Raw genomic sequence first — 12,811 nt, 5'->3', positions numbered from 1 at the left:
AATCCACAAAATTAAAATTTTTAGTGTATCTAGGATAGAACTGATGTTGTGGGTATACCTATGAGCCCTTGTGCTTGAATAATTTAAGACCGTTTGTTTGGTCAAAAGGAACTTATTGGGACATTTTATTATTTGCAATTAAGAATTCATGGAGAATTTAGCTCTTTTTAGTATTATTAGGGGGCCAAGCACTGAAGGTGCTGCAACCCTATTGCATTTGTTAGGATGTTCTTATTATTAGAGGTTCAAGCCTGAAGGGCTGAAACCCTATTGTATTTGTCAGAATTTTTATTAGGAGTTCAGGCCCGATTTCTCTGATTTCATTTCTGTCTATAACATTTTTTCATTTAGAATTTTCTGAAAAACATACTTTTTATTTGAACTCCTAGGCCGTTTGTCCGATATGCACGGAAATTGGTATACATCATCTACAGACCCTCCTGACAAAAAGTTATCAAAAGGATTTAGATACATAAAATCTTCCCGAAGATATTACCTTATTTTAAAATGTCTTCGATAGAATGCACTTTGATTCATTGATCAATATCTACTCAACACAAATGCCAAACTTAATAAAACGCAATACACAGGCCATGTTCAGGATGCAAGCAAATTTTCGTTCAATTAAAACTAAAATACTTTAATAATGCCTCAGTTCTTTGATCGTCAAAGTTCAAATTAGATATGCACCTTCTTTGGTTCAAGTACTAACATATCATTACCATATTGATTCAACAAATCAACAAAAATTGCCACCAGCTTTCAATCAAATTTCAGCACCTAATAACTTGAACTGTCAATAACTGATGGTCATGAAACTTATACACAAGAAGGGTCTGTACACGAAGCGGTGTATAAAACTTTGTGAGAATTGGCCACATATTGGCACTATAATAAAGTAATTCACTTTGTTGGTAATCACTCCGTAGCCGTATAGACTAGAATAAAATGTTTTAATTTTTCTGAATCCTTCAGTGCCCCATAATGACATGGCCACATGGATTTTCATTTTCACCAGAAAACTTTTTTATCACATATATTTTTATTTTAAAAACCTACTTTTTTAAACTTGTCCTAGGCTGTTTCCCCAATTCGCACAAAATGTTGTACAGATTACGTAGAGACCTGAAAATAAAGTCATTAAAAGAATTGTGATATCTCAAATAGTTTGGAAGATATAAGCAAATACGTTATTGGGTATGGCCTATAACGACTAATTGGCCTGTATCTTGTGAACAAAATTCTCAAACTTAATATAACTTAAAATACACGGACAACAGAACATTCTAAGTTTGTGTGCAAAATTTCATTAATTTGTGATGCTAGGTGGCGCTGTAACTTAAGAAAATCCTATTTGGGCTACTGTTAAGGCAGTTAGGGTTAGAGTTATGTTTCGAGTTAGAGTTAGGGTTTTTTCATCACCAATTTGTGATGCTAGAGGGTGCTATAACTTAAAAAATAATATTTGTCCTACTGTGATTAATGCAGTTATGGTTAGGATTAGGGTTTGGGTTTGAGTTAAGGCCCGGGTATCCTTCGTTTTTCTGCGTTCTAGGGTGGATCAGCTTGTCATGTGCAAAATTTGAGACATTTATGATGCTAGGAGTCACTATAATTTAAGAAAATACTTTTTTTGAACCAGTGAAAAAAGCAGTTGAAATTTGACACCAAAATAAATGTCCACTGCATCCACAGGATATATTCTGTCAAATTTTGACATTTTTGTCATGCTCACCAGGAAAGTCTGATGACATGTGACAAATTTCACCAATTTCTGTTTTCAGCAACATTTCAAAATGATCAGGTAATTCAACACTGGAGGACAGTTCAAGATGTAGTACCAATTTTGTACTACTAAAAAACACAAGATCAGAAATCCGTGAGAGTCTTTAAACCCGTCAAATAGTTCCTTTTACTCTGTTGTGTGTAATGTGTCAATGTGTTTATAAATGATAACAAAAATAAAATCTAGCCATAGGCAGTCTTTTTGAATCAGAAAAATCTGACAAAATAATGTGCTTACTGCTATATTCATCTAATTTCCAGATGCACTCCAGTAGTCGAAAGCACAACATTCTAATGACCTAATAGCCTGTATCAGCCATAGACCTTATTCACAGTAATGGTATGTTCTATTTTTGAAGGGAATGAAAACGAGGCTGAGATATAGACTCAGCCATTTAAGGGTTTTAGGTCACATTTAATATTTACATTTAATTTGTTCAATGTTTTGTCAGCATAATGATCCAAAATGCTTTAAACAACAGTACAACCCATTGAAGAAACTAAGTCTGTCCTTCACACTCTCATTTTCACCTTGCGCTGCATCTGTCAAATGTAGAAATGCTGTCTGCACGTAATGGGCAGAGCAAAAGGCATTTACACTTAACAAAGTTGTTTACATGGATACAGACACAGATGTATTGCAGTATTGATATAAAAAATTCTCATTATAAAATGACCATCACCACGACATAGACAAGCTCACAAAATTTATCACAAAATTGCCAAAACTTACTGCAATGTGCTTTCTTAAGTTGAAGCTGTCATTTAAATCATGAAATATCCTCTTGTCTTGGTGTAAAATGAAGGCATTGCATGGCGAAAGAAAGTGTTTGTTTTGAGCGCTTGCTGAAGGAGTGATGAGCTCTGTGAAAATCTAAAGTTGAGAAAACTTAATAATTTTAGGTAACCAGCTTCAGGGCTTCTTTAAGTTTTAAGGTCAAATTATTTAAATTAAGTCCAACAAACTCAGAAATAACAGAAATTTCTACACGTATACCCAAGTTCAACAAGCCTTTTTTTTGGTTTAGCTGAGAATGAATATAGTGTTTTACTGGTTCTGAAAATACAGTTTTTGGAACAATATATTCTTTTTTATACAGACTTCCATTTCCACTAAAGGTCATGTGTCAGCCCCACCCAAAAAGCAGTGTACTGTAGGTGATTACCAATTATAACTTAAAAAAATTAAGTAAAATTGTGACTCCATCATGATCTCTTAAGCAACCAAATTGGCCCGGTTGCAGTAACCTTCTCGTAGTCATGATTAGTAGTTCTCACTCTCAGTGGGGCACATGGTAAATTGTGCATGGATTACGGAGAATAGCATGAGTGTCCACATACTGTGAGTTTCCACTGTGTCATGCTCAGTGAGCTACGTAATAAGATGCGTGGATTGGCTGTCTCAGAAGTGGAGGCAACTTGCCCTTTAACATTATTCAATGGTACGTTTATATTTCTCCATGGGATTGAAAGACATATGTTTTTGTATGTGCCAACTCGTATGATTTTTAATTACGACTTGTCATTAGAATGAGTTTGTTAACCCACAAAAACTTGGTCCTGTGCATTTTAGAGACTGCACTGCTAGTTGTAGATGGGATTGCTTTGGAAAATAAATGTTTTTGTCTCTATTAATCTCTGAGAAGAGACTGACACATTCTTTTTACATAGACGGTGCATCCAGAAAGTATTCACAGTGCTTCACTTTTTCCACATTTTTCAAAAACAAACTTCTCTTGTGTTGTCATTATGGGGTATTGTTTGTAGAATATTGAGGAAAATAATGAATTTAATACATTTTGGAACAAGGCTGTAATATAACAAAATGTAGAAAAAGTGAAGCGCTGTGAATACTTTCCGGATGCACTGTAGATCTCATGATTGTGACTGTTTTGAACTATGGATGCAGGACCTCTCCTCCTGCTCAGTTATGCTAAAAAAATAAGCTATCAAAATGTTTTAGATTAAGTAACTATTAAAAATTATTTTCTTCCAGGATATAGATATGCGTTTTGTGTATATGTGCATTTTATTCAGATTTTGATTTGTGGATGGTGCACTGAGAAAGAGAGAGTCTTCTTTTTTTGAACGTTTACATCTACATTTGTGCATTTGGCAGATGCTTTAATCCAAAGTGATTTACATTGCATGATATTGCTGTTGCTAACGCCATGCTCTACCAGTAAATTATGTGTGTTTGTTACAGAGTAAGTATTAGTTACCAATAGAGCAATTGAAATCTGTAACCTGATAAAGTTCCCAGCCAACAAGCAACCAATAAGGCATAAGATATCAGTTGGATAATAGGCCAAATAAAACATTACTCAGGAATGGGGAACAGGATTAAGGGTGGAACAGAGAAATGCTCATTAATTTCATGATCTGCCTAAAGGGACAAAAATGAAATAATATCTGTCACCCCATCTGTCTAGCTTACACAGTACTGTTGTGTTTTTCCAACTTCTTCAATGGCCAAATAATCTACATTTATAGTCTTCTCCATTTTTTTAAATAAGAATTGTTAGATTTGAGTAAACTACAATTAATTTGATGAGGAAGATTCCAGGACTGCTAGAGCTTTTGAAATTGCATTGACTTAGGATGTGTATTAATAATTGCATATTGTTCTGTACAGTATAAGAACTTCTTTGATCAAATAGTTTTGTATATTGACTGCTAAACTAGAGGATTCACTGTTGTCCAACCGATTTCCTACATAGCAGTATAGTATAGTATGTCTCCTGCATTACTCTGTGTTCTCTGTAATAAAATAATTTCTACTCAAATTAATATTCCAAGTCCATTTATTTACATATTTGGTTTGTAAATGTGAAATAAGTGTGATAATGCACACTCCAATAAGGTGAAAATAGATTGTGTGTGTGTGCGTGCGTGCGTGCGCGCGCGCGTGTGTGTGTGTCAAGAGCCTACTTTTTAAATCATGATCTCCTTTTCAAATTTTTATTTTAATTCTGTTGTAAATTTACATGAATGTTGTGGCTCAGTGGACTGTGCAGTGATCCGTTGAACAGAAAGTCATAGATTAAAATCCCTGAAGTGCTGTGTAATGTTGTGTGTGTTTGCGCTTTGTCATAAGTGATCTTAGGTTTGTGGTTAATGTTGTGCCATTTTGGTACTTTGCCCCTTAATTGCTGCTTGCATCTATATTTTCCTTTGATATTGTAGTTGTGATTATTCATTTATAGTAATAGAATTTAAATTAAAATACTTGTTTGTGTGGGGCAGTTGCATGCCATATTCTTTATGTAGGATATGCATCAAAACAACTTAAGAACTGTTTTCCTGAATTGCTTTACTATTTTAATTGCATGAAAAACAAAAAGTGTAATTCACATTTTGAATAAATTGTACACAGTATAATTTGAGAAGAAATAATTATTCTAGAATGATTGAGGTGATTTTGTAGGGAACTGCATCTTCATGGAAAAGAAACTTAAAATGACTTTTTTACTTTTTGACTTATTTTGGGTAGATTATTTTATTATAATAATGAATACACTGTTTAATTCACCCTGGTTACATTGTATTCATGTAATACGCCTATATCAATTCACCCTAAAGTCAATGGTCTAACATGTTATGATATTAATAATGCATGTTGCTTACCCTAAAATAAAGGGGCTCATTTGTGAGTGTCTAGAAGGGATTCAGGAGATTACAGGAGGCTTTATCTCTGTACTCCAACAGGTTAAAACAGATAATTACACTAAGGAAGTTTCTTTATCCCAATAGGGCATTAATGTGAATGACAAAATAAGTAATTAAACATTTTATTATATTACAAATTATATTACAAACCTCTTTTTTTTTTTTTTTTTTTTTTAAAGAAATGTAAACAATAAATATCTTTCCATTTAAACCCTTTGGGGAAAAAAGTGCAGCTATACACCAACCCTGAATGGTTTACAAAAAATAAAATGTTTCTAAAAGAAATAACTTAAAAAATAGTTGTGTGATTGTATTACATACCGCTTGTCAAGCGACCGGATCATGTTTTTACAACCCTCTTTGGTAAACGTGTTAATTGGTACCATGTCTTTAGCAAGGTGCAATGTTACTGAATCTGTTTTTTTTTTTGTTTTTTTTCCTGCCGTTTGGAACCTTTCTCGTATGGTGTAACACTGGCAAAGGCATCTGAAATAGTTTTTTTTGCTTTGGACGGCATTTAGATCTGGCTTTGCACTCGACATAAAAAGATTTGTGGTGCTGACTTAAATGATCAAACAAATTGGTCGTGTTTCCTCGTGTTGTGGCAACAATTACAAGACAATCTCGACAAAGTACCTGTTTTTGGTCAACATCATCCTGTCTGTAGACAAAATATTTCCATATAACTGACAATGCATTTCATTTTGCAATGAAATCCTCCATTTCTTTTGGCCCAAGCAGCACGCAAGCAGAGCCTGCACGTCAACAACATGCAGCAATGAATGTTTTAATTTTTGTATTTTAATAAACTCTGTGTATCTATGAACCCATAAATGGAGTAAATTACATAATATCAGACAGATATAATGCTACATTTCTGCGATGTGACTATTGCGGATGCGCACATCACGATGTCGATGCTGAAACTATATATTGTTTAGCCCTAGAGTACACCTAAATGGAATGCTGTAATTTACACTTTTCTCGATTCTAAAATTGCGACAGCGTAATTGTAATCTTGATTATTGTTTTTTTTGTTTTTCCCAATTAAATCTGCAGCCCTGGAATCAATACAGTTGTATTGAATCATGGCTTATAGTGGATTTTGAAATGGTGCAATGGAAGTGTAATATTCAATGTAACAATGTTTAAATGTTTTCTTCCCCAGATCCGTCATGGACAATCTGATTGTAAGTATAATCATCTGTGTAGTCCTCTTACTGATCAAGATTGTTTAGTTTTAATGAGATTTTGTAGTTTTAACTTTAAACCAATTTTTGATATGATATTACCAACTCTGGTTTTGTGTCTGTATTTAGCTACAACATGCCAGTATAAGTCAAGCTCCACAACGACGGACATCACTATCTTTGTTGGATATGGCTACTGCAGTGTGGTGAACGCCAGTGTAACCAAAACTTTGTCAAGTGTTACAGTGACTGGACTGCAGCCTGGAAACACATACTTTCTCAAAATCAACTGCTCAAATCTGTGCAGCGATAACTTCACCACCAGTAAGCGCTTCCTACTTCTAGTACCGATTTAACCCATTTAGATTTTCAGCGCATTGAGTGCCTTTGAGCAACGAGGCCACTGTTGTTCTGGAAGGTGCAAAGCCAGGATATTATCTTTTTAACTTTCACATTCACAGTATCACTCTTTCATGCACTTTTCCCATTCTTTCAGTCACTTGCACTCTCTTAGTATTTCTCTACTCCTTGCATAGCAGACACCTCCAGCAATCTGACAATCACTCAACTCAACTCCACCTCAGTGTATCTGAACTGGACAGGCCTGTTACCACTGGCCAATCAAACTGTTACTCTGCGTAAGTCACAGCTAGTCATAATCAATATTAAATCTCTACTGAGCAATGTAGCGATAAGACAAAATTAAATGACCTCAAAGGGATAGTTCACCCAAAAATGACAATTTTGTCATAATTTATTCACCTTCATATTGTTCTAAATTGTGGTGGTGATTCAGATTAATTTCAGTGACCTGATTCATTTGATTCATTGACCAAAAAGATTTGTTCAGATTAGGTCATTGATTCGTTCATTGACCATTTCTGTAATTTTTGTCTTTTAATGAACTCCATTGAACCAAAAGCATTAATTCATGACTAATTATCTAATTATCCTTAAATATATTTTAACAATTCTGCTTAAAGACTTCAGCACTGCAGAGTGTTTAAGCATCAGAAGTGTTTCTCCACAAATGACAACAAAGCTCTAGCTCAGATCTATCATACTGTGAATGGGTGACCATGACTATTTATCAAGATGCACTAAAATAGAATATAATAGCCAACAAAATAATTATGAGTTTCAAAGCATATGTATTTCATTGTAATTTGTGGTCATCACTCACTTTTATTCATAATTATTCCGGCCCCTTTTCTTGTTGAATGAGTGACAAATTAAATGAATGACATGAAGCGCCTCCTTTCAATCAGCTGATCCTCTTCATTAATTTCGTTAGTGAACGAGTGCACCAGTACATTTAGTTCATTCACGAACGAAATGACCGACTGGTTCAGTGAAGTGGTGTATTAGTTCAGTGGGTCAAATCAATGATATGCTCCCTCACAGCCAGCAAGCAAATACTATTAGCTCATGGTAAAGGCCTTCCTCGACCTCTTTGAAAAAAACAGGTTTGGAGGTGGCCTCCTGATCAGTGGGCGGCCCACCTGTTGCCCCTCCGGGAAGGCGCAGCTGGTAGCACAACAACTCCCCGCTGCCAGCTTCCTGGATTATAAGCAGCTGAGGAAGGCCAGCCAGCAATGGGCCGGTCGGACCCCGGAGCAGAGTTGGCAGATTTGGGAAGGACGGCCACCTGATTGCGTTGCTGGCAGGGGGAACCTGCGGTGCCGTGGAAGTCGTCGATCTGGTGGTGCTGGAGCAGTTAATCTCCCAACTTCCCCGAGGCATGTCCGAGTGGGTCCAGTGCCACCACCCGGCGTCGTTGGAGGAAGCATTCCAGCTGGTAGAGGACTACATGGTGACCTTCCCAGGAGACTGTGAAATAGTTCCTTCTCTTTCTTCTCTCTCTCTCTCTCTCTCTCTCTCTCTCCACCCCATGTTCCTCATGTGCCTTCCCCTCCCCCCCGCTCCCCTCACTCCCACCCAGATCCGACTCCTCGGAGGTGGGGAGGCCACCCCATCTGTCCAGAGAACCCTTCCCCTTGTTTGTCTCTCCCCCCATCTCTCTCCGCTATCCCCTCCAGGTTGGTGAGACCACCTCCACGAGTATGGAAGGAAGACCTGGGCCAGCCTGATGGAGCTGCGGGGAAGCCGGACACACCCAGGAGCAGTGTCCAGTTATGGAGGTGGGGACACTGGTCTGGATTCCCAATGCTCCACAGGCTGCCCCTGTATGGGCAGGGGCGTATCTGATACTGGTAAGAATAAAAGGGGATACACATCAAGCTTTGGTTGATACAGGTTGTTCTCAAACTTCGATCCACCAAAGCTTGGTGCAAGGCATGGCACTGGATACAAATAAACTAGTGAGGGTGATGTGTGGCCATGGTGACATTCACAAGTATTGAGATACGATTCAGGGGAAAAAGGCATCAGGAGTCGAGGCCGCGGTTAATTCCCAGCTCACCCATCCGCTAATTCTGGGAAGCAATTAGCCCGGTTTTAAAAATCTATTGAGGGTAATATGTGTGGATGGCTCCTGCAAAGTAGTGGGGCGGGGTATGATGTGCGATACTATAGCTGGTGAGGCGGTGCCAGGGCTGTCAACATCGGCTCTCCATCAGGATGACACAGATGGGTGAGTTCCCATTCTCAGGGGCTTCCCTGAGGGGGACTTCCCTCTGGAACAGTCGTGTGACGAGTCCCAAGTGAGAGTAATTGATGGTCAATAGCTCCAGCCCGGTCTTGCACTCACATACTCTTACTTTTCTATTATTAAAGAACGGTTGTATCGAGTGAGGCAAGACACTCTAACCAAAGAGAATACAACTCAGCTGTTAGTACCAAAGAGCTGTCGGGAAACACTCTTCCAGGCGGCTCATTATAATCCAATGGCTGGCCACTTAGGTCATGAAAAAACTTTGAACCGCATAATGGCCTGTTTCGTTTGGCCGGGGATTCATGAGGACGTTCGCTAGTGGTGTGCTGCATGCCGTGAATGTCAATGGTGAATCCACCGGCCACCCCAAAAGCATCATTGCGCCCGCTGCCGTTGATCGAGATCCCCTTCGACAGAATTGGCATGGATCTTGTTGGGACATAAGAGCGGACTGCACGTGGCCATCGCTTTGTATTGATTCTGGAGGACTATGCAATGTGATATCCGGAAGCATTGCCCCTGCGCAACATCTCTGCATGCAATGTTGCGGAGGCACTCTTCAAAATAATCTCCCGGGTGGGGATTCCAAAGGAAATCCTCACTGATCAAGGCACAACATTCATGTCACGTACACTTTGTGAACTGTTTGAATTGTTAGGCATTAAGTCGATTCGCACCAGCGTTTGCCACCCGCAAACCGACGGGTTGGTCGAACAATTATTAAGACCTTAAAAACCATGATTCATAAGTTCGTACACGAATATGCAAAAAAATGGGATAATTGGCTCAAACCCCTACTGTTTGTAGTACGAGAGGTCCCGCAAGCCTCCACCGGATTTTCCCCGTTTGAGCTACTGTTTGGACACCGGCTGCGTGGCGTGCTCGACGTTATACGGGAAGCCTGGGAGGAAGGACCTTCGAATAGTAAAAATCTAATTCAATACGTTCTTGACCTTCAAGCAAAACTCCACACTTTGGGGCAGGTAACACAGGAGAATTTGCTCCAAGCTCAGGAGCGTCAACGCCGACTGTACGACAGGGGCACTCGACTACAGGAATTCGCACAGGGAGATAAAGTGCTTGTATTGCTGCCCACTTCAAGCTCCAAATTTCTCGCCAAGTGTCAAGTACCCTTCGAGGTCACATAACGAGTCAGAGATTGCAATTATGAAGTTAGGCAAACTGATAGGAGAGGGGCATGTCAAATCTACCACCTCAACCTCCTCAAACCATGGAGGGAGGCGGTACCTGTAGCCTTGGCGACAGTAGTTCCGGAGAGGGTGGAGCTCGGGGCGGAGGTATTTCCCAAATCAAGTTAATTTATCCCGGTCCCTTGCGGAGACCACCTCTTGCTGTCGCAGCTTACAGATATTGCCAGGTTGCAAACGGAATTCGCAGATGTGTTTTCAATCCTTCCCGGTTGCACAAACCTTATAGAGCACCATATCGAGACCACCCTGGTGGTGGTGGTTCGTAGCTGCCCCTATTGGCTTCCTGAACACAAGAAAAAGATTGTTCAGGAAGAATTAGATACAATGCTGGAAATTAGCGTAATACAAGAGTCGTACAGTGATTGGACTAGCCCGGTAGTTCTGGTACCGAAGAGCGACGGCTCGGTCCGGCCACGTTTCAGCGCCTTATGGACAAGGTCCTCAGACCACACATGGCATATGCCGCCACATACCTAGATGATATCATAATTTACAGCAATGATTGGCAGCGGTATATGCAACATCTGAGGGCTGTCCTGAGAGCACTGAGACAGGCGGGATTCACGGCCAACCCGAAGAAGTGCACAAGTGGACGGGTGGAATTTATGTATCATGGGTTCCATTGGTGTACGGGCAAGTGCCTCCACAGGTTGACAAAACCACGGCGATTGCAGCCTGTCTGGCACCCAAGACCAAAAAGGGGGTAAGGCAGATCTTGGGGTTGACTGGCTACTACCGAAGGTTTGTGCCTAGCTACTCTGATGTCACCAGCCCGCTGACTGACCTTACTAAAAAGGGGGATCCCGATCTAGTCCAGTGGACAGAGTCGTGTCAACAGGCCTTCCTTAAGGTAAAATCTGCACTGTGTGGGGGGCCGCTTTTACATGCACCTGATTTCTCTCTCCCCATTATTTTGCAGACTGATGTATCTGACATGGGGATGGGTGCAGTGCTCTCGCAGGGGGGCAGGGGAGGAACGGCCAGTGTTATTTATTAGTTGCAAACTCTCCTTCAGGGAGACAAAATATAGTACCATCGAGGAGTGTCTTGCGATTAAGTGGGCTGTTCTGACCCTCCGCTAACTACTGCTGGGGCGTGCCTTCACCCTCTGTTCCGATCATGCTCCTCTGCAGTGGCTCCACCACATGAAGGATACTAACATGCAGATCACCTTTTGGTATCTGGCTCTCCAGCCGTTTAAATTCAAGGTGGTCCACAGAGCGGGGGCGCAGATGGTTGTGCCTGACTTCCTCTCCAGAAATCGGGGGGAGTGGGCAGGCCGGATGTTGCCCCGGCCTGTGTCAGCGGTGGGGGCATGTGGCATGGGGGGTGTGGTCATGTGTCGGACTGTGGGAGAGAGTGGTAAGGTTCATCACCTGGTTCACAATGATCTTTAACACCTGTCTCTCGTTATAGTGATGGCGGAGAGAGATTTAAGAGCCACACCACAGCATCAGTAGGAGAGAGGGAGAGAGTGATCCGAGAGCAGCCAGAGTGTGCTACATTTTTTATTTAAACTGTTTGATAATGATGGTTACCGTCGTCGCTGATGAAAAGAAATTAATAATAAAAGAACTTACCTTGAACTTGCTTCGTTGTCTCCTGACTCCTCCATTGCCCAAAGTAAAGACTTTGTTACAGGCAGGTCTTATTTTTCCTATATTTTGTCAGATGCTGGAATTAATTTTTACCAAGACATAGAAAAAGTTCAAGAAAAGCATAATAATGTCTTAGACTGTGCATCAAAGCACAACATTTTCATTCGTAATTCATGTCCTTTTAACTGTGACTGTCATTTTTACATATTTAAAATTGTGGATTAAGTTTTTTTTTACATACCTATAAACCCCTTTCTCTCCTTGTTAAACACAATTGACTCACATGCCAAACTGAACAAACAACATGCCTCCTCTCATTCAAATGTTCAGCAGATCTTCGTGCTCAAAGTTTACCAGTACATTCAGTTCGTTCATGAACAAGTCTCATCTCATTCAGACTTAAACGACTGGCTCGACTGGTGCAGAAAAGGGCCGTATTCATTCAGTGGGTGAAACCAGTAATATGCACACGAATGCTATTGGCTCGTGTGAAAAGGAGGGACGTCAGTGAACAAGAAAGATTAGTCAGTGTACGGTGGTGAACTAGAAGGATTCATTCACTTGAAAGATTTGTTCAAAATGACTGATTCGTTTAAGAGGGAAACATCACTACTTCCAAGCCCGAATGACTTGTTTTCTTCCGTGGAACACAAGGAGAAATTTTGAAAGATGTCCACACTGCTCTTTTAATTTCAATACAATGATTGCGAATGTTAACTGAGGCAGTCCCTTATATTATGCCTA

General features: G+C 40.0%; 1 protein-coding gene across 1 annotated transcript in view; it reads left to right on the top strand.

Annotated features, from left to right (window-relative positions):
• Window positions 1–12,811, top strand: part of ptprja (protein tyrosine phosphatase receptor type Ja) — a 55,077-nt gene that overhangs the window by 17,429 nt on the left and 24,837 nt on the right. Inside the window, exons 2-4 of the mRNA XM_052149284.1 lie at window positions 6,623–6,644; window positions 6,774–6,968; window positions 7,184–7,282. Coding sequence (XP_052005244.1) covers window positions 6,623–6,644; window positions 6,774–6,968; window positions 7,184–7,282 — 316 coding nt within the window. The remainder of the gene's footprint in view (window positions 1–6,622; window positions 6,645–6,773; window positions 6,969–7,183; window positions 7,283–12,811) is intronic.

Source organism: Xyrauchen texanus, chromosome 2, assembly GCF_025860055.1.
Source record: "Xyrauchen texanus isolate HMW12.3.18 chromosome 2, RBS_HiC_50CHRs, whole genome shotgun sequence".
Lineage (NCBI taxonomy): Eukaryota > Metazoa > Chordata > Actinopteri > Cypriniformes > Catostomidae > Xyrauchen > Xyrauchen texanus.
This window is presented reverse-complemented; position numbering and strand designations above follow the sequence as displayed.